The sequence below is a fragment of the Panthera leo genome, chromosome D4, assembly GCF_018350215.1.
Source record: "Panthera leo isolate Ple1 chromosome D4, P.leo_Ple1_pat1.1, whole genome shotgun sequence".
Taxonomy (NCBI): Eukaryota; Metazoa; Chordata; class Mammalia; order Carnivora; family Felidae; genus Panthera; species Panthera leo.
This window is the reverse complement of record NC_056691.1, coordinates 2,652,629-2,679,844: the sequence shown is the minus strand read 5'-3', so window position 1 is coordinate 2,679,844 and position 27,216 is coordinate 2,652,629. Positions and strand designations below refer to the sequence as shown.

At 56.1% G+C, this 27,216-nt stretch overlaps 2 protein-coding genes across 2 annotated transcripts in view; both read right to left on the bottom strand.

Moving 5' to 3' along the window:
* The window catches only part of S1PR3 (sphingosine-1-phosphate receptor 3), a 255,929-nt gene that overhangs the window by 214,130 nt on the left and 14,583 nt on the right, over positions 1-27,216 (bottom strand). The gene's annotated exons all lie outside the window — the stretch shown is intronic.
* On the bottom strand, positions 17,872-25,744 carry NXNL2 (nucleoredoxin like 2). The gene is made up of 3 exons (XM_042912189.1): positions 25,535-25,744; positions 24,989-25,307; positions 17,872-18,408 (listed from the first exon to the last, which is right to left on the bottom strand). The coding sequence occupies exons 2-3, from the start codon at positions 25,288-25,290 to the stop codon at positions 18,240-18,242; spliced, it is 471 nt and encodes a 156-aa protein (XP_042768123.1). The 5' UTR covers positions 25,291-25,307; positions 25,535-25,744; the 3' UTR covers positions 17,872-18,239.

The window sequence follows — 27,216 nt, the reverse complement described above, 5'->3', positions numbered from 1 at the left end:
CTGAACAAAATTTTAGCAAGTCAAAGCCAATAAGGTACAAAAAGGAAAATACGTTATCATCAAGTAGGGTTTTCCAGGAATGCAAGGTTGGTGTAACACTTGAAAATCAATGCAATTGAACATGGTAATAATAATCTTTAACATGTAAAACTTTAAAAATAAGAAAACTATATAATTATTTCTCTAGATACAGGAAAAACACTCAACAAAATCTCACATCTATTTCTGATTAAAAAAAAAACAAAACTCTGAAAATTAGGATCAGAAAGGAGTGTCCTCAGTGTGGTAAAGAACATCTACAGAAAACCTACAGTGACCATAACACTCAGTGGCAATAACTGGACGCATTTCCCCCAAAATGAAGAACGAGAGACAGGATGCTTGTTCTCCAGGTGCCCCATCAACATTGTGCGGGAGGTTCTATCTGACGTGAGCAGGCAAGAAAAAGGGGTAAAAGACATTCAGACTGGAAAGGAAACCTAAAGTTGTTTTTCCACAGATGACACAATCATATATTTAAAATATGATGATATCTACAAAAAAATTCTATTAGAACTAGTTTCGTAAATCTGCAAAGTTTGAGGTCAACATACAACTGCCATTTCTGTTTTTTAAAAAAGCTTATTTATTTCAAGAGAGAGAAAACACATGCGTACACATGCACAAGTTGGGGAGGGGTAGAGAGAGAGACAGAATCCCAAGCAGACTCCATGCTGTCAGCGTGGAGTCCGATGAGGGGCTTGATCTCATGGCCATTAGATCATGATTTCAGCCAAAATCAGGAGTCGGACACTTAACCAACTGAGCCACCAATGCACCTCTATCACTTCTATTTTTATATGCTATCAATGAACAGTCAGAAATAGAAATTATTAAGATAATACCATTTATAATAGCATCAAAAAATACAAAATACTTAGGGATAGATCTGACAAAACTGTGTAAGGCCTGTACATTAATAACTATGAAATACTGATGAAAAAGTTAAGGAATACCTAAATAAATGGGGAAATATACCTTGTTAATGAATCAGGAGGCTCCACGTTACTAAGATGTCAGTTCTCTCCCAATTGTTCTGTAAAATTCAAAAAAAGTTCAACTAAACTCCAAACAAGCTTTTTGTTGTTGAAATTGACAAGCTGATTCTAAAATTCATATGTACATGTGAAGTACCTAGAAATGGCCAAAACCACTTTGGAAAAGGACAAAGTTAGGGGCACCTGGGTGGCTCAGTCGGTTAAGTGTCTGACTTTAGCTCAGGTCATGATCTCAAGGCTCGTGGGTTCCAGCCCCGTGTCGGGCTCTGTGCTGACAGCTCAGAGCCTGGAGCCTGCTTCGGATTCTGTGTCTCCCTCTCTCTCTGTTCCTCCCCCACTCACACTCTGTCTCTCTTTCTCTAAAATAAATAAACATTAAAAAAAAATTTTTTAAATAGAAAGGAAAGAGACAAAGACCACAGAACTGACCACACACTAGTCAGAAATTTCCATAAACAAAATTAAATACAGCCAGCAGGGGGAGGACTGTATCCCAGCATCACGTGGGATACAGGCTAATGGCCACGGTGCTTCAACAACTCACAAGTGGGGCGAGAAAACCCTCACTGAAATGTAAAGGAGAGAGCGGGTGAAGGTAGTGAAAAAATGCTGTCTTCGGGTGTCAGTCCTGGGGTGGCGCACGGGATGGGGACCTGGGGACACTGCTCTACGGCTTATTGAAAGTGGCGTCATGCAGCTGTTAACAAGAGCCAGTGAGAAACATTTACGGGAAGGGCCTCGGCAGCACGAACACCGGAGGAAACCAAGGGAAAGCGAGATGTTGGCCGCGGTGGCCGTGGGCGGCTGCCTTGGTTTTCCTTCCTGTACTTTGCAATTCCTGGGGAATTCCTGGCCTAGAGTTACAGGCCCCCTGCCCGGCAAGGGACCTCTAAGAATGTCCAGAAGTGTCTAAAAAATATTACATGTGTGTGTGCCATTCTCCCGCTTACGAACAAGCTGCTGCAATCGTGAAATCTCACTCTTCTGTTCTGTCTCCGACCACCAGGAAAGAAGAGTTTTCTTCACAGGACAGCAACGTGCACGAGGCGCTAAACATTCCCTTCCCTGAGCTCCGAGCATCTGAGCCAGGCTGGACGGGCCCCTTCCCTCTGGCATTTAGGTCTCTGACTCAAGGGCCTCCTTTGTCCTCACTGGGCTGGTTGGCTCTGTACCTTTCGTATTTGTGTGTGAGCATCTCGTCCCCAGCCCCACCCTCACCTGCCGGAACCACCGTGCGTGAGGAGGGGCAGGTGGAAGGGGTCTCTACATCCCCATGGCAGATTCCACCAGCCCTGAGCCTCAGAAACGCTCTACACTGCTTCCTGACTCACAGAATCACTGGAACGAAAGATGTCACCAATCTTGTCATCTGGTTTTTGTCAGTTACTGTCAGGACGTCCCAGGCAGGGGGTGTTGGTGTCTCCCCAGGAAGTGAGGACAGAAGCCCCCCAGCCCCTGCGGAGCCCAGGAGCAGACACACCAATACGACCCCTCACCGAAGGGACATCAGCCCCAGTGCCCGGCCACAGGCTCTGCAAAGATGCCTGCTGGTCACTTTATCGTGACTTTCTCCTCCTGGCCCGAGAATGCCTTTTCCAGCTGAGTCCGCCCGTATGTTCCCTTGTTGGGCAGTTACAGAGCCAAGGAAAGAGTCCCCACAGGTGCCATGCTACATGGGCGCCGTCATACACATGCCACTGCTCCGAGTGGCCCTGGGACTTTAGGCCTGTCTCTCTCCCAAAGTTGTGTCTGCCATTAAGTCCATTTTGAATGAGCTGGGTGTGAGGGAACCCTGGCTTCTGAGGTCAGATTTTGGGGGAAACAAAGGCAAGAGAAATGCAGCTTCCTGGACACTGATGGTGTGGCTCGGGAACACAGGTGACAGGAGACATGCCCCCCCCCCCCCAGGCATCACTGTGAATGGGGCAGGGGCCGCAGGAGAGGGCCCAGCTGCCCTGCAGGCCCCATCTTCCCCTGCACGGGCATAGCGAGCATCCCTCCAGACGACACCCTCCACGGAGCTTTGCTTTTCCTCCACTTTCCACGATTCCGCAGCTGGTGTCTGTCCTCCCGTCCCTGAGGACATCAGGAGGGTGCTGCTCCAGCCGGCTGCCCACCCCGGCTGCACTCACCCCAGGACGCCAGCTGGGCAGCGGCTGTGGACCCCAGAGGACCCGCGGGGAGGGCAGCGCAGGGTCTGGTTGCGGACAGAAGGGGAACCAGGGCCCCTCCTTGGGGCCTGCCACACGCATGGCCTGGTCCCCACCCCCACTCACCGGACTCCGCTCTGCCCAAGGGCGTTCCAGGCTTTGAACCTCTGGTCATGCCAGAGAAATCCTATGACTGGAGGGTGTCCCTGCAGCACACGGGGTGGCCAGAGGAGGCCACAGTGTCCGCCCAGAGGAGATCTGGGGCCAATCTCGGCTTCCCTCCAGGTTTCCGCATCAGTACGGAGTGGACATCACGTGCCCCCACCGGACGCCCAGGCTGCTCTGGTCCAGACGCACGCAGCACAAGTGTGCTGGGAGCCAGGAAGACAGCACAGTGTTCTCCATGGCGGGTGCTCTGCACACACACCCAGCGTCCACAGTGCTCTGGGGCAAGGCGCACCAAGTCCTCAGCAACAGGCCCAACTTCCTAGGGCCACCCCACACAGACCTGAGGCCCAGCAGCACCTGCCCCACAGCCCAGCCGGCCGGCCGGATCCAAACCTACCCGCTTCCTGGGTGTGATGTTCTGGGCATCATCTCCACCAATGTCTTCGGGGGGGGCGCGGGGGTGTGTGGAAATGTATCATCTACTGCAGGAGGGGGTGTGGGGGGTGTGGAAACGTGTCCTCCCCCCATCAGGAGGGACCCCAGGGTCTGGACAGACACAGGCTTGTTCCCCCAGCCTCTGCCCGCTCACATTCACTATGTAAGATCTGAAAGACAAGGCAGTAAGATAACACAGACTACTCGGAAGGTTGTCGGTAATAAAATGACAAAGCAGAGCATGGCCATCTGCATGTGACCCACACTCTGAGTGTGTACAGGGATCGCACATTTGGACAGGAGTCCTTGCGTGGTCAGGAACGTGGGAGAGGTAGACAGAGGTATGTAAATGCATAAAACCACAGTGAGGCCGGGGAACCGTGCGACAGCTAACTTGGAGCCACCACATTTCCAGCTCTATAATTCGATGTTCTCTATTATTTTCTTTAACATAAAGGTGACAACTTGAGCCCATCAGGAACACACTAGGGAGGCCCTTTCTGGTGCTTTCTGGGGTTAATTTGAACATGTCACGGGGTCCCCAGTGCGGCCATAACAGAAGAGAACGCAGGGGCGTAAAGAAGAGAACGTGCTGTCGCGCTCCAGAGGCCTGTCCATCCACAGATGAACGCAAAAATGAGATGCAGTACACCCACACGAGGGAGAGCTACCCGGCCTCAGAGAGGAAGAAAGTCCGCATGCACGCTGCAACGTGGAGGCACCGAAGGGCGTGATGCTGGCTGAAATCAGCCAGTCACAAGGAGACGTGATTCGTAAGAAGAAATGCTGTATTACTCCGCCCAGATGGGGCCCTGGGGCTGTCCGATTCTCAGAGCCAGCCAGCAGAATGGTGCTAGAAGGGGCCTGGGGAGTGGCCAGTGGTTTAAAGGGCATAAAGCTCCAGGTCAGGAAGAAGAAAACTCTTCCAGGCACGGATGGTGGCAATGACCTCACAAAAAGGCGAATGTACTCAACGCCACTGAGCCCTACGCTCAAAAATGACCGACGTGCTAAGTTTGTGTTCTGTGAATTTCACGACTACAATCTAAGAATCCAATGAAGTATAAAGTTTAGTTAATAACAAAATGAATGGACCAAGACAGAGATGGATGATAAAGCCCTGCCCCCAACACACACACAAATCCAGCATTTTCGTAGAATCCAGGGGCCACTGTCAACGTGTCCACTCTCAACGTGTCCGTGTGTCTGAACATTTTCTTCATAAAATGGCAGGGAGCAGAGCAGCCAGAAGAAATGCTCTCGGAGGGGAGACAGCCAGGAGGAGCCCAAGTCCCCAGGGACAGGCTCCAAGCCCCAACCCGTGGTTGAAAGAGTGTGGCCCCTGATGAAGAAGCTGGGCTCCAGGCGCCATGTTGGGCAGTGGGGCCCGGTCCTCCCAGGACCCGCGACGTCAATAGCCACGCACTCAGTCCCCCAATGTTTGCAAGGACACCGTTGCTCTGTAATGGCTCGTAAAATGCTTAGCAAGTGCGTGACAGACGGTACTCAACAGTACTGTTGGCTGCTTAGCTGGTTGTAATGGCAGTAGTGTTGTGCTAGTTAACATGCATCGGTATAGCACTAGTTAACGCGGGTCAGTGTAGCACTACTTTCCTTTCTTCCCAGTTTTATTGAGATATAACTGACACATAGTGTTGTGTAAGTTGAAGTGATGGGCCTCCGGGACACACTCGGGGAGACAAAGCCCTTCCCTTGCTTCCGGACACCTTGCACCCACTTTCTTGGAGCACCAGCACCCCCTGCTGGGCGGGGACCAGAAAGGCACAACCCAGGAACCAGGGACCAAAGTGCCCACTCACAAACCCGAGACCTGGGGTGCAGGGCCCCCTCCCCAACGAGTGCGCGCGCGCACACACACACACACACACACACACACACACACACACGGACATGGAAGCCTGGGGCGCGACCCGCACAGCAGGGCTGCAGACCAGGACTGCACAGAGAGCCCGGTTCCACCCAAGAGGCTTCCTCAAGAGGCCAGTCTGTCTGAGACACACAGAAGACACCAGAAATAGTGTCTTGGGGGGAAATAAACTTGCAGTTTCTGTTAGCAACAGACGGGGCCGTTCCGGGCCTGGGGGCAGTTTTAAATCTACTTGGGGAGCACATTTCTGAAGCTGGCTGTGTCTCAGGGATCAGAGCATGGGTTTGTTGTTGTTGTTGTTCAAAATCAGAATTAGTGTCCATCATTGTTACTGCTAGACTTTCAGTTATGTTTAGCACTTTTGGCTACGGGCATGTTTTACACTAACATTTATTAAATTCAGTAAATAGGTATTCCCAATGACGACCAAGCCAACATTTGCCTGTGAAGGACAGGAAGATGGGCAGCGACTGGACATAAAGGTGGGAGGGTAAGTGGCAGGTGGGGCCCTTGCAGCACGGAGGCCAAGCCTTGGAGGCAGGTGCAAAACTCGGGCCGGGGGGGGCGGCGAACCTTGCAGATGTGCAACGTCAGACACGGCGCTGGCTCACACGGACACACCTCGACTTTACCACGTCTTTCTCACTTTTCTAATCCGTGCCAGGATCTGCTTCCTCCTGGTGTCCCTGGACAGCTGGCAGGGGGCGGGCCTTTGTCTGGAATGTGCTGCCTTCGTGCCCAGGAGCAGGACACGTTCAGGGGAACTCTGTGCTATGGGAGCTAGAGAGGTGCACGCCCCGTCGTGAGGGTCAACACGGTCACTGCGGGAAGTGGTGTCCATAGCCATAAACTACCTGCTTGGGTTCAACACAGTGTTAACACGGGGGTGCCTGGGGGCTTAGTCGGTTAGGCGTCCGACTCTTGGTTTCGGCTCAGGTGGTGAGTTCAAGCCCCACGTCAGGCTCTGTGCTGGCAACCACAGAGCCTGCTTGGGATTCTCTCTCTCCCTCTCTCTCTGCCCCTCACCTGCTCAGGCTGTCTCTACCTCTCTCAAAAATAAACTTCATAAAAAAGAATGTTAACACAGTTTTCGGGGAGGAAAAACTCATCTAAGATAATTGTATAGAACTGACCGTTTTCCAAGACAGTGACGGAATTTCAGCTTCGTCTAAATTGTAAGTGGAGCGTCTGGTTCAGAAAGGCTTCTGGAACTAGCTTCTCAATGGGACCTTGGTCGGCGTGCTGGGAGGCACCCCTTTTTCTAATGTTCGCACACTTGAGAGAAGACAGAGCTACAACACAGACATGACAGAATGAGCAAGGATATCCTTCTCCTTATTTTGTTAACACTCTGATGCTTAGTGCCCTGTCGGCCGCGGCTTTCCCACCTCTCCCGCGGCAGATGGCCAGCAAACAGGGCTGGTAGTCTGCGTCCTTGTGTTCACAGCCCACACGGGACTTTGGGCAGAACCAGGCAGCAAATGGGACACCAGCAGAAACCTGAACAGAGCTGCATCTGCTCGGAATCCCGCAAGCCCCACGGGAACCAGGCCCCGGGGAGCACCCAGCTGCCCGCCGCCCATGGGCCACAGCACGTGGGAGAGCCCAGCACAGGCCATCCAGGTGGCCCACCCAGCTCTGGGCTTGTAAGCTGAAGGAAACGGTGGCGATTTACGTCTCTGACCTCCGTGCTTTGTATGCAGCTAAAACTAACAGGGCAGACCCCACTTAAATTCCTCTTCTGACCACGAACAGCCGCCCCTTCCCCACACAACATTGTGTTTACAGAGACGTGGCTTGGGGGTAGCAAAGAGCAATATCCTTCCAGAACCCAGGTGAGGGATGGAAAACCAGTGAGTGAGCGCAGAGGGGGCTCTGGGGAGAAGGGGTAACAGGAGAAGCCGGGGTCTCCCATAAGAACACAGGCCAGTGTTCCAGGACACCAGCCACCGAGCCTGTCACCTTGCCCGCCGTGAGGGCTCACCTCCCAACCACGGAGAGAGCACCTACGTCACCACGTGCTGTGCAATGAGGCCCACTTGAAAACATGCTTCAGCTGCCTTCAGGGAGCACATCCACGGTAAGTGGGTTGGTGAAACCACCTGTCCGAACCCCCCCGACTAACTCTTAAGACAAGAGCACTACTATCTGCATTGTCTTCGATGCCCTCTGTCTGAGAACTTGTTAATTGGGAACTGACCCCCAACTTCTCCCCTGCCCCCTCACCCTTTGGCTGCACCTGCCCCTTCCCTGCGGCAGGCCAGGCCGGGGAGACAGAGCGTCTGGCGTTTAAGTGGCGGGTTCACACAAGGGACGAGGACAGCCTCACGGAGAAGCCTGAAGACCCACCTGAGCGCAGCACCAGGGACGTGACCTCCTCACACGTGCGTCCAGATGCGGAGCAGTGAGGGGGCCCCAACAGCACTTTTATAACATTCTCGCCAAAAGGGCATAGCCTACAATCAAGGGCGAGGAGACAGCAGAGAAACCCGAACTGAGGAACCCAAACTGGCCACTGCTCGTCAGCCAGCTGAGAGAGACCAGGAAGAGAGGGGGGCGCTCCACACCGAAGGCAGCAGGACACGCGGCTGCTGGACGCAGCGCGGGCAGTGGGAGCGGCCCGTGACATGACCCAAGGCGCTAACACTGGGGACACACACGGGAATTGTCTGTACTGTTTTGCAACTTTAAGTTCAAAGACTTTCAAAATAAAAGGTTTTAAAGGTTAAACAATAAAGTGTCTTCAACATTTAACAGGAAGAAAACAGGAGGAGGGGGAGGGAAGGGAGGGGCAAGACCAGCCTGTTCACTCCCCCTACCTGCTTCTCACCGTCATTCCGGGGCTGGAAGGGGGACCCTGTACCCCGTACCATGTGGGAGGATGGCTAACCCTCCTGAAACACGGTCAAGAGGCGGCGGCTCATAGAGACACTGTGGCAGGGTCCCCGGCACTCAGGCTCCAACGCCCGGACGGCTCAGAGGCCTCCAGGCGGCCTGGGGCCCCACGGGGAACAGAGCTCTGCCCCTTCACCCATATCTGGGGAATCCCTCCCTTCCTCCAGAAGACATGAGTTGAACAGCCTCTTTCTGGGGGGCCCCGGGCTCCTTCAATGGGATCTGACAGGTGCCCCCAAAATGAGGAAGGAGAAGCCAGCTGTTGAAGCAGGTGTAGTAGAGAGACCCCAGGTGCCTTTAGTTCCACACGGTGGCTCTGTCCATGGCGATGGACCAGATTCTGCCCGATTCTGCCTGTGAGGTCCCGGCCCCCCTGCATGGGGTGCACCCAGGGCTCGCTTAACGGGGCAGCCGCTCCTCTGCAACTTTCCTGCTCTACTCCCAAGAGTAACATCAGAGTGTTCAGTAATCTGCTTTTAACCTGGAAAGTGTGGTTTGGAAATGAATTAACGAGATCTACAAGAAGGAATGACTTAAGGTGCCATCTGGCAGGCGTGCCTGGGTGGCTGGGTAAGCGTCTGACTCTTGATTTCAGCTCAAGTTACGATCCCAGGGTCAGGAGATCGAGTCCCTCATCAGGCTCCACATGGAGCACAGAGCCTGCCTGGTGCTTGGGACTCTCTCTCTACCCGCCCCCACCCCCCCGGCTCTATCTTTAAAACAAAATTTAAAAAAATTTTAAAGTATCACCTGGCTTGCATCACACTAGCATGGCAGAGAAATCTCTGCCCTCGGGTCTTGTCCTCAGGATGGGATCTGCAGACTCCTGTGCTCAGACCACCCAGCCCTGTTTCTGGGTTTCCGGAAACCCGAGTTTCCAGAACACACGGGGCTCCCTGCCAGCCTGGCAGGAACTATCTCAAGTCCAACCACTCCCACCAGGCTGGCCCCTGCCCTGAATACACAGTTTCGGGGAGCCCCCAACCCCACCTCACACCCTATTTCTTTCAGTTATATGGCCCAACACAACAGGCAACTGTCGGCTTCTTTCTTCGTCTCGAGTAACTACTGCTCGCCTGTGGGCCATCAAGTCCTGGGAACGGACGGCTGGTCCGCCTCACTGCCCCTGCACCACCAGCAGGATAGATGCAAGATAATGATTTCTCTCTCCTTTTTATAGTTTATTTTTATTGTAACAGCTTTATTGAGAGTAGTTCACATACTACATGATTTTCCCATTTAAGTATATAAATCATGGTTTTTAAGACATTCACAGACCCCCACTCACTATTTTAGAACATTTTCATCGCCCCCAAAACGATCCACAAGCAACCATCCCCCAGTTCCCCACAGCCCTACCCCTGCCCAAGTCCTAACACACCCCTTTGTCTCTGTGTCTTTGGTGTCCAATCCTGAACACTTTCGTATAAGAGGAATCATACAAGTTTCGTGACTGGCTGCTTTCACGGAGCAGAATGTTTCCAAGCTCATCCACGTGGTCGCACGTGTCAGTGCATCAGTCCCTCTGGTGTTGATGACAGTACCGTGTGCGTGTGCCATGTTTTGTTCGTCTGTACATCAGCTGATGGCCTCTGGCTTGTTTCCAACGGTCTGCAAACACTTATGAATATTTATGAGTAACGAGTATTTACAAATAATGCCGCTAGGAACACTTGTGCACGAGTTTTTCCGTGGATGTTTGCGGTTTCCCTCAGTGCACAGATATAAGCAGAATTGCTGGAACACACTGCACGCCTCTAACTTTTCAACTGTCAAACTGTTCTCCCAGGAGGCTGTGCTGTCCTGCCTTCCCCGCGTGTCTCCGAGCCTCCCACGCTGCTTTCTCACTGTGACTCACGCCCGCCCCCCAGTGGCTGCGAAGTGGCATCTCACTGAAGTTCCATCTGCTTCCCTCCTGACTGACTACTCAGGTTGAGCATCTGTATACCCTCTCTGGACAAATACCCATACAGATCTTTTTCTCTTTTAATTGTGGTAAAATACTCTGAACACAGATTTTGCCATCTTGATCACGTGTGGGCAGCTGGGTAGCATTCCATCCGTTCCCATTGTTGTGCGAGCAACACAGAAGTTTCTCACACCTGTTCAAGTCCCCAGGCCCTCAGCTGCCGCCCTACATCCGTCTCTGGGACAGAAGTGGGGACACTCACCCTCTGCACCCCCCTGCTGCATGGTCCCGTGCAAACACTTCCATTGTGTTATGGCACTCTTCCCAAAATTGTTGACCTCTCGTGGGAGCGTCCCTCAAACATCACGAGAGACATCGAGGGTTATTTCAGATCTCAAGAGTATTTTATGTTGGTTGGTCTGGACAGCAGTTTCACTCACCATGGCACAGCAAGCTTAGCCCCCACTCCTTGGATGAACATTCACGTGAAATGAACAACCTGCGAAGTTCGGGGGAGTCCTATGGTTCCCGTCCACATGTCCAGTTAACCCTGCCAGCAGGACGGCTCTCCCTGCTTCCGGAACCACAACACACAAACCTCACAACCAGGGGAAAGCCCCACAGACATGCCCAATCAGCCCAAACACTCCCCTTCACCCATGGGTCCCTGCACTCCTCACTGTGGGACCTCACCAGCAGGTTTTGCTTTTACAAATACCAAGTAGGGCAAGTGGTCTCCAGTCAGACGTTAACGTCCACTCCCAAAAAACCTTCAGCTACAGGACACACAACTTCTTCACAGAGAGAAGGAGGGCTTCAGCCGATCAAGAAAACGTGGGTTCCAAGTCCTACAGCGACTTCATCAGCATGTAAGGCCATTCCACCTGCAGCCCCCAGGCTCCTGTCCACACAGCAGGCTCCCTTCCACACACGGAGGGCTCTGAGCTCAGGCCATGTGAGGCCATCAAGCTGCAACTGGGCTCCTCCAGCTAAACCCAGCATTCTGTGTTGTTAACAAGTGATTAATAGCATTAGCTGCAATAATAGCATTTACATGACGTTTATTGTGTGCTGGACGCTGATCTTACAAGTTTGTGTGCGTTAGTAACCTGTTTACTCCCCAACAGCCTCTGAGAAAGGTGTAGTATCTATTTTATAGAAGAGGACATGCTATTTTTACACTTTTCAGGTGAGGACACGCCCAAGAGTTTATTTCTAAACAAAAGATTGGACCCCAGGTAGCATGGCTCCGTATTCTTTACTTGCCAAAAGAAAAACACATGAAACAAGCAAAACCAAGAGTTACAACCTATGTAAAGGCACCAGTGCACACCACACTGGTGAGTGGACAACCCCCGGCTGGGCACCAAAGTCTCCCGAAGCAGGTGCTGTGCGTGGTGAGCCCGGGTTGCACAGCAGGGCTGAAAAAATAGCACAAAATGAGCAATCTTATATATGAATATCTCTGCAACTAGCCTCAATAAAACCTTAACAAATTTAATTCTAAAGCTCATTAAAATAATAATAAACCATGGCCAAGTAGGATGCATCCCTTAGGAATACAAGGGTAATTCAAACTAGGACATCTGTTCACAGAATTCACTACATTAATAAGACAAAGAAGAAAAACCACATAATTATCTGCAGAGAGGCTAAAATGGCATTTAAGAAACTTCGGCATCCACTCTTGATTAAATTCGTAAAACACCTACCAGAAAGTGGATTATTTTCTTATGATAAAAAAAAGATATCTTAAACCAAAAGGAGCATCCAACCTGACAGCAAAGAACCAGAAACATTCCCACCACATCCCTGCCACGGTTAAGGGTCAGTTTAATGACAGAGAGGAACACAAGAGGCAAATTGTAACAAGGGAGGCAACGTCTGCTGTTGTGGAAACACACGCGCTGAGAGCACCCAGCGCCATGGGAAACACAACGCGCTGCTGGGGACAGACCCACGTGCCGAAGGGGCCCCTTCTGTAAATAAAAACCAGTCACAGGGAGAAAAGGAGAGGAAAGAGTTCTCTTTATAAAGGCAGGGGCAGCAACCACACAGGGAAAGGCACAGGCACGCAGGGCCACTGGGGAAGAGACGGAAAAGCGGCGGATCTCAGCAGCGACGGAGCGGGGGCTCTTCTCCTGAGAACAGTAGGCTTCCCCTCCCAACTGGATCGCCACACTTAGCTCGCCGTGCAAAAACTAAGTACAGGAGAATACCCCAGAAAGTTCTGGAAAATAAGACAAAGCCAGGGAAGACCAGCCCTGCCAGACGTCAGAACACCTCGTGAAGACGCAGACGTGGAAACAGCCGGGAGCATGCCTTGTGAGGGGGCCAGGAAGATGGAGCGAACAGCTACACGGGGACCGCCGGTGGGAGAGCCGTCTGGGTCCTGGCCAGCGTCCCCACCCCGTAGGACCAGCACCAGGCCCGCTCAGGGCCGGTGCCAGCTGTCTGCTAGGGGTGGCCAGGGGCTGGAGTCTGGGCCCCGGGTCAAAGCACACTGCTGAGTGTGCTGTCTCTGGCACAGTCCAGGCGGTAGCCACCGGCTGCGGGTGGCCACTTAAATGGGACACAAATTAATTACCATGAAGCAGAGCCAAGAACTCAGCTGCAAACACTCCCTGTGCCCAGTTCCCATTGCCATGCGCTCAGTCGTCTTGACCTTAACCAGACACCTCCCCAGGTTCTGCTGGCCAGCCGCATGGGAAGGGGCAGCACGTAGGCAGGGCTGGACAGGACAGGCGTAGGGAGGCACGGGCGCTCCAGGTCAGGGGGGCCAGGCCACCTTGAACACTGAGCACACGCACCCCTCTGGCCTCACACTGCACCCCCCTCGGGAAGCCAGAGCACCCGATGGAGGGCAGGTGTGCCCAGCCTGAGGCCGCTCCACTGCACTGCCACACAGACAGGCCTGACTTATTGAAGTGCAGCCCACTGCCCTGACTAAGCCAGCAGGAGAAAGGTCACTCCCCAAATGGCGACAGAACACCACACGGTCCAGAAACACAGAGAGGGCTCACTCCTCCTCTTTACCAATTCACACACAAATTCACTGTGTCCCAACAGCAGCGCTAGGAGTCACATGCACAAGGGCACTCAGTGCAGCACCAGTTAGAGACTGGCATCACGCCCACTGATGTGGGGCCGGACAGAGTAACCTACGGCGTGCCACACGTGATCATGCTCAGCGGACATCAGAATTCAATAAGGCAACAAACAGTCACAGAGCATCCAGTATCCACTCGCTCCAGGAACCAGACAGGAATACAATTTCTGCTCTCAAGGTAGTGATTTTGGTGGTTGGGGAGAAGGATGTAGAGACAGATGACAGACAGACAGACAGATAGATAGATAGATAGATAGATAGATAGATAGATGATAGAAAGATAGATATAGATAAATAGACAAGAACTAGATAGTAGACAGATGATACAAATATATGGATGGATGATAGAAAGAAGCTAGGTAGATAATAGATGATACAGATAGACACATGATAGCAGATGAACGGATGGATGGATGGATGGATGGTGAATAGGAGATAGAAGACAGATGTGATACAGACATGACAGAATAGGCAGAAAGATGTGATGAATGATTGACAGACGGCTAGAAAGACAGATGGACAACCCAGAGAAGGGGGTCGACAACAGTGACACGGAACGAGGAGGGGGGTGCCATCTAGACAGGAGGGTCAGGGATGAAGCCTCTGAGGAGGCATGTGGGCAGAGTGAGCACAGCGAGGAGATGGACAGGACACGGAGGGACAGGAGGGACAGGAGGGACAGGGAGGTGTGTCTGGGAGGAGCAAGTGGATGCAGAGAATGGGGAGGATGGTCCCAGAAGGACTTGGCCTCGGTCTGAGGTGCTGGGAAGCAGGGACATAACACGACCCGATTTCCACATGAAGGACGGGTCTAGTTGCTGTGTGGACCTCACATTCCAGGAGATGGGAGTGGAAACCTGGAACCCAGCCAGGGACCATGGCAGCCCTTCAAGGGATAGGTGGGTGGCCAGTTAGGACCCCTGGCCCCCACACAGGAAGCATTCTCTGTGTGTTCTATTTTCTCAGTCTGCAGAACGCGCTCCGTGAGAACAGGTCCCGCCCTCGCGTGGCGACCATGACTGCAGGGTGGGCATCCGCTCGTGGCCTGGGAGCCCCAGGGAGCCCCCATTCTGCAGTGGGCCTGATGGCACTTCTGCACGTCCCCACTGTCCCTTCCCACCCCTGTGGGCGCTCCATGGACAACGTGGGCAGGAGCCCCTCTGCGCTTGGGTCCAATGTCCTATCCCTTGCCCACCAGTTCTGTAAACCTGAGTCCTAAAAGTTGTACTTATCACCTGGGCTCTGGGGGCTCTCCTGACATGATCCTGGGGCCACACCCCCCTCCCCATGGCCCGCTTCTTCCAACCCTGAGGGCCCTGCAGTGACGCTCTGGGCCTTTTCAGCCAACTGCCCCCAGGAAGGCAGGCAGGCACCTGGCGGGTGCCCAGCAGGTGGAGAGTGCCTGAGTGCGGCAGGTTCACCTCCACAGGGAAGGTGGCCAAGGGGTGGGGACGCCAGAGCCAGCAGGTAGATGCGTCCAGTTGCCCCAGGAGGAGCTGTGGCGCAGAAGGCGATTCAGCCTCTTTCAACCAGCTTCGCTGAGGCCAGAAGTCACAGGACGTGGCTGAAACCACCGGGGGAAGATGTGCATTCGGGTTCCCTGATGACGAAGGAAAGGGGCCCCGCGATTATTGGTGAGAGGGTGGCAGGCTCCCCTCCCGCACTGGGTTGCTGCAGACCAGCCCGCCTCTGGGGACAGTGATCCGTAAGCAGGCGACCTCCCCCACCGAAGCCTGAGGACAGGTGACGGGGCTGCACCACTCCGGCATGGGGAGCCCACCAGCTCTGCTGGGTTAACCTGAGAAGGAGTCAGACACTTCCCAGGCTCTCAGCCTGGGCACGGCTACATGTCCCAGTGGCTTTGCTCCTCGTGGGGAGTGCAGTGGCCAGGACGGCCAGCTGGAGAGCAGGCACCATCCGGGAGGCTGCCCTGCCTGGGGAAGCGTGGGGCCGCCGCAGGCGCTGACGGCCCAGGCCTGTGGGCACCACGCGGGTGACCATCCACAGGATGAGCGAGCCCACTGCAGCTCCTGCTGTTGGGGGTGCCGGTCCCGGAAGACGGGGCGGAGTAGGTGGTAAAGCTGTGTCTCAGAGGAGAGTCTCCTGTGGGGCCAGCAACCCGTCTGGGGTCTCATTAGAGCGCAGCCTAAAATCAGCATCCAGTCTCGAGAGCTGCTGTCCCTCCTGCTGGTGTCCACACACTTGACTTGCTGTGTCACCTGTCGGCCACTGCGTCCGTGGGCTGCAAGCAGGCCCACCTGCCTGCCCCGAGCAGGGCCCAAGCTCCTGGTCCCACACCCCAGAGACCACCTCAGGGGTGCGGGCTGGACCCTGTCCCTCTCCTTCCTCCTTTCTGTGCTGTTTGCTGGGAAACTCAGCTGCAAGCACATGTGTCTGTGCACCACAGTTTGCTTTTGGGAGGCCGCGTGCTGGGTGCTGGGGGCCAGGTGTGCCCCCACTAACTCCCAGAACCTCAGCATGTGACTATTTGGATACAGGGCCTTAAGGAGGTTATTAAAGTAAAATGGAGTCACAAGGGTGGCCCTAATCTAGCCTGTCTGGTGTCCTCCTAAGAGAGGAGGCCACAGACATGCACAGAGGGACGACCTCGTGAGAAGGCAGGGAGAAGACTGGTATCTGCCAGCCCAGGAGAGAGGCCTCGGGACAAATCACCCTTCCCACACCTCATTCTGGAATCCAGCCTCCAGGGCGGGGAAAGAAGAGGTCTGTGTTGTTCATGCCACCCTGTCTGTGGACTTTGTTATGCAGCCCAAGCTGACTGATACAGGTGCCAAGACATTCAAGGTGGGGCCAGAGAGAGAAGGCACGGTCCCCTCCCCCCGACACACACACATCCCCTCCCCCACTGTGAACGAATCCTTGGGGAGTCTGCTGAAGGAAGCAAGGGTGGACAAAATGCAAAGGGGACCCCCTGAAATGTGAGGGGGGAGGACCCCTGTTCAACTGTTTATTATAAAACAGGAGGACCCCTCCCATAAATTATGTTTTCTCCTGGGGACAGGAAGGACAAGCAAGTTCTCTGCAGCCTCTCCCGATAGGGCAAGGGTCGGAAGCGCATCTGTAACCACCAAGACCAATGGGGGCCTGTTTTCCCACCAGGCGGCTGCTGCTGCACCCACCCCGGGGCTGACGGTGGGCACCACCTCAGAGCAGCACCCACCCAGGGCTGGCAGCAGGTGCCACCTCGGAGGAGCACTGCCCTGGGGCTCACGGTGGGCGCCACGGTGGGGGAGTGTCTGCCTCAGGCTGACGGCAGGCCCCACCGTGGAGGAGCACCGCCCCGGGGCTCACTGTGGGCGCCATGGCGGGGGAGCACCTGCCCGGGGCTGACAGCAGAGGAAAAAAGACTGCACATGGGGATGAACCCTGACAGCTTATGTGTCTGCGTGCCGTTTGTTCAGCGGCAAGAGTGTGCCCCAGAACCCCGAGGCAGTGGCCCCCCAGCCCCGAACCTCCTCCACAGAAGCTCCAGGGCGGCTCTGACACCCACCCGAGGGCCAGGTCCCCAAGTCCCCGGGCTCTGGGTCCCCGTGGATGCCGTGACCGGAAGGCGAGAGAGGGGCCTTGCAGGCAGTGTCACAAAGGAGCCAGCAGCCTACAAGGAGCATTAGCACCGCAGACCATCCCCCCAGCCCCTGTCCTGTCCAGCTGTGGCTTGCTTTCAGCTGGGTGGTTACGGTGACTTCCGGGAAAGCCCGCTCCAGGAGACACGTGGTGCGTGTGCTCTGAGCATCGGTCGTACAGCAGTCAAGGCTGCCGGTGGAGACAAGAGCACGGTGTGTGTCTGGTGTAGAGTGTGTCGTAGGGCGTGTGTGTGTGTCTGGGTGGTGTGTGTACGTGGTGTGTGGGGTGAGGTGAGTGTGGTGTGTGTGTGTCCGTGTGTGTGCATGTGTGTGCGTGCTGGGTGTATGTCTGTGTGTGTATCTGTGTGGTGTGTGTGCGTAGCATGTGTGTGTATGTGGGGTGTAGGGCGTGTGTGTAGTGTACAAGGGGTGTGTGTACGTGTGTGTGTGTGTGGTGTGCCAGCGGTGGCTGGCAGTGCGAGGGCAGAGGGCTCCTGGCAGAGCCCGTGGTGGCTCCCGCTTGCCTGGCCCCATCTGCACCCGCAGGAGACGCGGGTTTGACACCGTGAACGTGCGGCCTCGAGCAGCTGTGAGACTGGAAACGGGAGCACAGTGTGGAGATCAGCACTGGGGGAGCAGCTCACTGTCCCCGTGCGAGCGCCTGGTTTGCGGGGACAAGGAGGGAGATCAGAGGGCTGTGCCGGAAATGTTTATTAAAGCGTATGGATTCTGCAAACCTCAGTGATACATGAGTCGTGAGAACTTAGCATTAACCGAAGTAGGTCTCCAGAAGATGTATTCGTAAATGTGTTCTTTCACCTGAGGAGTGGTATAAAGATGTGTTTTCCATGGATTCCCAAGAGCCCAACAGGAGCATACTCAGGCTCGCGTGAAGACAGCTCTGCTAAGAGTGATAGAAATAAGGATCCGCAGGCTACGGGATCCTCCCTGGCAGTGTTTCTGTCTGCCGGGACATAAACCGTACCAGTGCGGGCGGGGAGGAAACGGCCGCTCCCCTTCCCGTGCTCAGGATGCAGCAGCAGGTGCCCCCGAGACCCCCGGCGTCACCCGGAGAAATTCTGAAAGATGTTGGCCGCCTCCACCCAGCTCTGGAAGCAGGCCAGCCCCCGCTCCCGGATCTGCTTCCGCCCTTTGTCGGTGATGACCTCCCCGCTTGGTTTCACAATCACCAGCCTGGGGATGGCTGTGATGTGGTACCTGGTCCTCAGCTCCCTGCGGGAGAGAAGAGGGAGGGCCGGGTCAGCGGGGGAGTGGGCAGGCCGCCACACCCACGTCCCCAAGGCTGGCTGGCCGTGCAAAGCCTTAGCCCCCAGCCTGCCCACACCTTCTCTCCCTGCTGCGAGCCTGTCTTGGGGGTGTCCCAGGGAGGGGACAGGTGTGCTGTTCCAGAGGGGCGTGCACAGGGAGGGGACTGCTCTGAGCCTGGGCTGCCCATCCCAGAGCCACAGCTGCGTGGGACCACAGAGCACCCAAGAGGTGGAGGAGCGCCAGCAAAACTGAATTTCTCATCTTCGTTAATTTAAATTCAAGTAGCCACGAGTGGCAGGTGGCTACCATATTGGACGGTACAATTCTAAACCCACAAATATGCCCCAATAAATTTATATCCCTCCTCTGTCTCAAGAGGCTGAAAAACACCAGGTACACACAACCATCAGTGTTAAAACTCTGTGAGTTCCAACAAAGCTGTGTGAGACTTTCTGCCCCTCAAACTCAAGGAGAGGCTGATTTACATTATGGACGACACATTTCTTGGCTACTTTTTCCGTCACGTGTAACAAGTATTATTTGCATTGACGTAGGAAAAGGAGCAACCACCTCCTTTGTCTCTCCCCTTAACCCTCTCCTAAATGAGTGCCCTCAAGACAGGGCAGCTGATGAAGACCCCTCCCCATTCCCAAGGCCACCTTGCAAGTGTCTCTCATTCAGTAATGTGACTGCACTCACCTGTCACCCTAGGGACTGTGGGTCTGCGTGGAAGGAAAAATGCACTTGAAACCCTCCTGTTACCAAGTCTCCCCATCACGTCTCCATCAAGGTCTTCCTGCTGCCTTCTGGCACCCAGGCCAAACACAAAGGCATAAATCAAGCGGGAAGAAGACCTCCCGCCTCCACCCAAAGGAAGAGAGACTCTTCTCAAACGTCCACGGGACCGTGACACACCCAGCATGTTCTCGGCCACCAAGGGATCGTCACAAAATTTCAAATAAGCAAGAGCACACAGACCACTTAACCAGACTACAATGCAATGAAAACGGGACACCAATACAATGCAGCTTTTGGAATGAGTCTAAAAACTAACTAACCATACACTACCACTACATGTGAAACAGCGATACAGACCACAACACAATCAAAAGGGAACAATATGGAATACACTTCTGATCTGCAGCTGTAGACACAATTAGACATAGGAAGTTGTGGTCCTAAACACACTTTTCCAAACGACTTGTAGACGAGCTGTGTGACTGACTCAAAAGGCAAGAACAGGACTGATGCAGCAGACACTAGGAAAGGCAGACGGCGGAAAGAAGTCACAGCAGAGAAACGCACAAGATCTGGTGAGCTTCAAAACGAACCTGGCTGTGGGAAGACCTAACGGGCCAAGGCACTACCAGCACTGCTCAGGGGAAAAGGAAGGCACGGGAACATCGGTCCTGGGCCCACGGCGGATTCCACCCTGCTTGCAGACGCAGGCAGGCAGGCGAGGTCACTCCTACTATACCCGACTGCTGCCAGGACCACCAGGTCCCGAAGGAAACCTGCACACGGCTGCCACTCCGGCAGCTTCTGGAAGCTGTTGCTCACGTGAGGAAGAAACAGCCAAGGAGGAGAGAAAAAGTGTTATGTAAGACTGATCATCATCTGTGGAACAGACACCAGGGCTGACACGCACAAACCACAGACATGGAGAGACGCCAGCCCCGGGACCAGCTGAGGCCTTTGCTGACAAGCCAGCTGGCCCGGCAACTCAGGGGTAGGCTGGGGGGTGGAGAAGACCCCCCACTAGTGTTTTAAGGATGCTGAACAACCCCAGAAATTTGAAGGGCCTATGAAACTTGCTTTCCCCCAAAGCATAAGACAAACACATGGGGAAAAGAGAAACGGCTGCACAGCCCTTGGCCTGAAGACTGCAGGGAGGTGGCCAGAGGCTGCCACCAGCTTTGTCCAGCAGCTCAGGCAGATGGGTCAGTGCAGGGTCTTCACCCTGGGCAAGGCGGGGCGGGCAGTGCCCACCACATCAGAATGGTCCCGCGGGGGTTTTGCTACCCAGGGCCCGGGGCTTACCCCCAAGGCCAGGAGGTGCCCCACGTGTGCAGCAGCAGTGCTAAGGGCACAGGGTTCCCAGACCAGCAGCAGCAGCACCAGGGAGCTCATTACAAGTGCAGAGTTTCCTGTCCCTGCTGGGGTGGGGCGGGTGGAGCCCACAATCCCTTGGGTTCACGCCTGCTGAAGCATGCAACCCTGCCAGTCTCCCAGGGCCGCCTGCATCCCCCTCCCTCCACCATCCAGTCACCCTGGGGATGGGGGAGAGAGCAGGCAGTAAGGGAAGCTGAGAACGGTGCCCTTGATGGCCTGGGCGGTAGAGGCATGTGGCTCCCTGCTCAGCATCCGTGACCCTCCACCTTCTGGTATTCACTAGCTGTAGGACTTGGGCAAGCTAGCTAACCTCCTTGTACCCCAAATTCCCCATCTGTACCATGGGAAATACCTCCCTGGGTTGTTGTGAGGTTTAGATAGTTAATATGCATACGGGATAGCTAAGGGATTGGCACGTAAATGCTCAGAAAACACTGGCTGTTATTGATGGAGCCACGTCCAACCCAAGGTGGGCCAGCGGTCCAATGCAGCACAGCCATTGAGTGCTGGCTACACCAACCAGCACCGGAACGGGTAACCAGCAGACTCAGAACTAGTGCGACTGCACGGAACACTTTCGTGTGAGCTAGGAGAGTGGAGGGTGTGAGATTACGCAGCCCGAGGCACAGCAGCCACTCTGCCACCATGAGGAGAGACTGCATTTGCCAAGTGGCCCCTGGCTGCAGCCTCGGCATGAGGCAGGCATGGCAGAAAGCAGAGCCATGAAATTGTCCTCGGTGGTTTCCCACCTCCCTGGAGACCAGCTCCTGGCTGCTGGGCGTGTAACTGAAGCCCATCAGTAAATCTTTATAGTTTAAGCTTTGGGCTGCTGCTGCCGCTGTTTCACTCCCTCGAAACATTAAATCAAGCTCTGACAGGTGTCGGGCAGGGGCGGAGGGGGGTGCAGGCAGGCTGGGCTTTGAGGAGTGAGGAGGAGTCTGGAACAGACATTGGCTCCAGAGTATCTGCAGTCAGCCGTGTGGGCCCTCGAATCCCCAGCCTGGCAGCGTCTGCGTGGAGACGACCGTAACCCTGGAGCTGCACGGAGAGGCTCGCAAGCACTGTCTCCACCAGCTTCGGGCGCGGTGTCCTGCGGGAACGGACGGCGCCTTGGAGGGAGAGCCCCGTGGCCGCACAGAGTGCAGGCATGAGAACTCTGAGCGCGGTATGCTCTGGGGGAGCCCGAGGGCCCAGCTCAGGGCGGGCGCTGCTGCGACAGTGGCTCCCTCCCTTCACCTAATAGCGCGTCCTCCACTGGCACAGCCACTTCTGGGTTGTCATGGCAACGCTGGTTCCAGTCTCTTCCCCCCCCCCCCCCGGCCAGCAAATCTCTGCAGTGGCTCCAGCCAAGGAGCAGCCCACAGGCGCCAAGCATGGAGCAGCAGCTGCTTCCACCCTGAACGCTAGAGACACTGCTCACACGGGTGGCACTGGGCGCAAGACAGGCATGGGCCTCCCGGGCCAGAAATGCCCCTCATGTCCCCAGTGGCATGGATGAGGAGGAGGGGCTGCTGGGCGGGGAAGTGAGGGCTCCAGGGCTGGGGGGCTGCAAGTATGTGTACGAACTGTGGAGGTGGGAAAGGTATGGGGTATTCTGGAACACTGCTGTCCAGTCTGCAGAGGGGGTCACAGAAGGCTGGGGCAGGAGGTGAGTATGGGGCAAGTGTGGGAGGGCAGGGCAAGACGTGGACTGAGCCCCCTGGGCCACAGGGACCCCGGAGAGCTGGGGTAGGCACAGCAGGACCAGGCCTGCCTCAGACAAGAAAGATGAGGTGGGTTCCAGAACAAGAGTCCATTAAACATGGACACTGGGGCTGCGGTTAGAATATTCCAACGGTCCAGGCCCTGCCTGAAGGAGGTAGCAATGAGGAGGAAACCAGACTCAGCAGATTCAGTGCTTAATGGGGACACGTTGAGTCAGGAGGCCTGGCAGGTGGGGGGGGAGCTGGAACCCAAGGCTGGGGAGATGGCAGGGGGCACAGGCACCCCACCAAGTGGGTGGCTTGGATGGAGCCACTCTCCACCCATGAAACGATGCCACAGCCAAGTGTCTTTTCCGTGCAGTGCAAACCTGTCAGGAGGCATCCCAACCTCCTGGCCCACGGTGGGGGTGGTGGTCAGCGCCAGAGCAGACCAGAGGGGGGCAGAGTCATTCGTGGGGGCCTCCTGGGGTACCAGAGCCCAAGTGGGTACCAGCATTATTAACAAACAATCATAAAGGCCATGAAAAATCACCACTGAGCAGATCTTGTGTGCGACAGCAGGAGACAGGAATTCCTGCTGGCACTGGGCCCATAACAAAGGGAAAGGAGATGGGCAGGACACCTGTCCTTGGTGTCCACAATCAGGCCCACCTGCACACAGGCACCAGCCCCAGGGACTTCAGTAGACATGTCTGTCTAGGGCTGTCGACGCCCTGCAGCCATGTGGCCTCCAGCCATGCCCAGGGCACCCGTGGTGGCTCCCCAGTGATTCCTCCTCCTCCTCCTCCTCCCCTCACCTGGGACTCAGTGGGTAGCCACTGAGGAAGAAAGCCCCAGGGCCCTGACCATGATTGACCTAGCAGGAGCAGAGCACTATCCAGGCTAGAATAAGGGAGTAGCTCCAAACATTCTCACAGAACATCCCACTTCCTACCACAGAAACTGCAAGGACAGAGCCAGTGTGGTGCAGTCTGGAAAGAGGAAGGACGAGGTCTCACCAGCAGAAAAACTGACGCTGGACTCTTCTGGAGACCACGCTGGCCTCCTGCTGCCTGCAGTGGACCCTAAGGGCTCTGACCGCAGCACAGGAGAAGCAGGAGGGAGCTCCGCAAGGCCGTCCCCCAGCGAGATCCCAGGTAGCCCCGAGGAGAAAGAGGGAGGAGAAGCTCTAAGCAGAGACTCAGGTTCCAGAGCCTCAGCAGCACATCTGAGAACCAGGACAAGGTGCTGGCACGTGACCACCAATGGCTCCAAACTCCCGGATCAGGGCCGCCCTCATACACAACAGGGGCCTCATCACCCGGCAGTGAGCCCCCTTGCCTCCATCAAGCCACAAAGAAATCCCCGACCCTGAGCGCTGCCTAGTTACCCACACGGTCCCCCTGCCACTTTCAAACCTGTACTGGTTCCAAGGCCGTGCGTAACTCTGGTGTTAAGCATATCAGAGGCATTCGCAAACACCACCAGAGGAGATGCTACGGCGAATCCCTCTGCCAAGTAAGTCACTGGGACTCACCCTCTCAAAATTGTCACTTGGGTTTGTTTCCACTGTCGCATAAACTAGACATCTGTAAGATGCTCCTGGAGCGAGGCCTCTAAGAAGCAGGTGCCCACCTGGAAGGCCTGAGCCTCACCTCCTCCTCAGCGTCCCTGCGGCATGTGTTTGTGGGAAGAAACGTTCTTCTACGGACCTTTCCAAAGCCCCCTGCCACTTTTAACTGTTCACGAGCCAATTCATCAGGACAGCTCGGGGAGGGAGGTGAGGGGTCCATCACAACTGAATGATAGCCCCCCCCCCCCAGGACCATAAATGAGAAACATGCCCTGTAAAACACACCCAGAAACTCACTCCATGTCCATTACAAGGATGGTGGGGTAACACCGTGTGCAGAGTGTAAATGCTTTCACCACAACAGGGACCCCAAGGTGCAATCAGAGCCCAGCCACACTCCAGTCCACCAACCCTCCTGAGATCCTCCCCACCCTCCCTCCTCCCCCCTCCTCCCCCCTCTTCCCTCCCAACTCCTCCCTCCCACCTCCTCTGTCCTCCCTCCTCCCTCTGACCTCCTCCCTCCCATTTCCTCTGTCCTCCCTCCTCCCTCCTACTTTCTCTCTCCTCCCTCCTTTCTACCTTCTTCCTCCTCCCTCTTCCATCCCACTTCCTCCATCCCACCTCCTCTCTCCTCTCTCCCACCTTCTCCCTCCTCCCCAGTCAGGTCCCTACCCCCTGGGGATTTTTGTGGCCTCTGACATTAACCCCAGGAGCCCGGGGACCTGGTTCTTCCTACAGCTGTGGAAATGGTAAACACCTTCACTTTCAGGCAATTCCAGGCCTGGCAGCGATAACCAAGCCGAACCCCGGCCAGCAGAGAGGGAGTTCCTCCAGCCTTGGAGTTCTGTGCGCCCCTGGGCACTGCCCCCAGCCGCTCGTGGCAGCCGACGCAGAGACCCAGTTCCCACGCGAGCCTCCCGAGGCACCCTCTCCTGCTTCCACACCCCTCCCCGAGTCCCACCGCCGCTAGGCTCCGCAACAGCCACATCACCAGAGCTCCTTGGAAACGCAGACCCGCTAAGTCAGGGCCCAGCTCTCCAAGTCCCCAGGGATGCGGCAGCCCCACGGGACCCCTCGGGGGCCCGGGGTGGGGGCCACGAGCGACGCCGGGGAGGCCCGCCCGAGGGGTGGGGGGAGGGACGAGCTCCACGCGGCCGCCCAACCCCGTCCCACTCACTGCCGGAAGGGATCGTGGAAGGGCAGCGCCAGCCAGGCGCCGTGCAGCTCGCGCATGAAATCCAGCATCTCCTGCGCGCTGCCGTCGGCCGACACAAACACCACCGCGAAGGGAGCGGGCGGCCGCGCCTCGGCCACCAGCTGCGCGTAGAAGTGGCAGAGCAGCGGCGTGAAGTCGCGGCTGGGCGCGCACCAGCCGGCGGCGAAGTACAGCGCCACCACCTTGTTCTGCAGCTCCTCCTCGGCCTCCACCCACGCGCCGTCCCGGGTCAGCAGACGCCGGCCGCCCAGCACGTCCACCATGGCTTGGGCGCGGACACCTGCGGGGGAGGCGGCGGGGAGCGCGGGCGCAGGGACACCTGCGGGGGGCGGGGACGGCGGGGAGCTTGGGCGCGAGGACACCTGCGGGGGGCGGGGGGGCAGGGAGCACGGGCGCAGGGACACCTGCGGGGGACGCGGGCGGCGAGGAGTGCGGGCGCACGGACACCTGCGGGGGCGGCGGAAGCATGGACTTCCACGCAGCACCCACAATTTCGGGGACGGATACCTGCGGTCGCGGAACACCTGAGGGGGACGGCAGTGAGCACGGGCGCACCGACTCTTGCGCGCGCCGGCGGTGAGTGCAGAGGGACGGTCACCCGCGGGCGGGCGGCGGTGCCGCACAGGACCCGCTCGGGCTGTGCCGCTACCTGGGGCCCCACCTGCTCCTCTGCCCCGGCCCCGGCTGCGACACGGGCGTGAATACTTGAGGGAGGAGGGACACACAGACACCCGCGGCGACCCCGAAGCGGCGGCTGCGACAGCACCCGCCTCCCGGAAGCCGGGCTGCCGGGCCCGCCCTACGCCTCGCCCACCACGCCCTCTCCGGAGCTCCGCCTGCTCTCCGCCCCGCCCCTCCTCTCCTCTCCGAGGGCACCCATCCCGCTCGGCAGTGTCCCCAGTGCCCCGCGCCCCGCCCATCTCCGTTGCCCGTATCCACGGTCCTCTCTGCGCCCCCGCCCCACGTGTCCTGATGACCTGAGAGGTCACAGTATTGACGTACCAAGGCACGCTGGAGGCCCTCAGGATCCAGCAGCGAGCAAAATAATTTCAGCTCCGGCGCGGGCAGGGGCGGGGAAGCGGAGGGTGGGGCACTCGGGGGAGGCGCAGATTTAAGGCATTTGCCACAAAAAACTCAGTGATCAAGATGAATCACATTCTAAGGCAGTATTTTAAAACTTCAAAATCAATGCAAAAAACTTCACGATGAACAAAACATCAAACTTGTAAATAAGGGCAGGATCCTGCCTGCCCCGACGCGCGGCAGAAAAGCGCATACTGGACTGAGCCCCGCGGGAGGGCGCACCCGCCGATTGGAGATTCGGTCCGACCCACGCTGCCCCCAGCAGCGCGCTGCCAAAGCCGCGTTTCCCTGTGGAATTGCAAGACCTGGGGGAGATGCAGGTGAATGAGAAAAAAGCTGGGAGGGGGCCCTTGCAGGTGGAGGTCCGACTTTTGTTAAAACTCAGGAATATGATGAATGGAATGCAGCTAAAACTGTGAATGTCAAGACTGTCTTGATCTGTTTGGCTTTTTTCCCTTTTATCTCAACAGTGAGCGAAGTAGAGAACGTTCCTTTCAGCGACACACTCCCACGGGGGAAATTTCCAGTTATCTGTATAAATACTGAGGTGCCTTCCTGCAGCCGCGGTGAAGCCTGCGCAGCCTTCCAGGGAGAGGAGATGTGGGGGAGCACCCCTCCTCACCAGGGGACCCTCCTCTGGCTGCTCTGAGTGTGTGTGTGAAGGATGGGGCCGGCCCTCCGGAGCTCCTCCAGGGAGCAAGGGACACTGGTGCTGTTCTGCTCATTCACCTGCTCCACCCATTGTCAAGGGACTTCTCAGGGCGGTTCCTGGGGCATGAGCCTGTGTCTTCAGACAACCATCCCACCCCACTGGCCACTCCTTAAGGTGGAAGGGGACTACAGGAGCCATGAGACGCAGAAGGAAACCCAGAACCCTCTCCTGCCTCTGCTGTCAGTGTCCTGCACAACTTCCTCCACCCAAAGCAGGAACAGCCACAAATGCAGTCCCAGAAACAGGGCTTGCTGTCCCTAATCCCCGCTGGGACGCTCAAAGTCAGTTCGTACTGGACTTCCTTCTGGGCATGGAAGGGTGCCTTGAACAGGGCATCTGCTAAGCAGCTTCACATGCCCTGGATAACCCCAGCCACGCTGGACAGCGCTCCTAC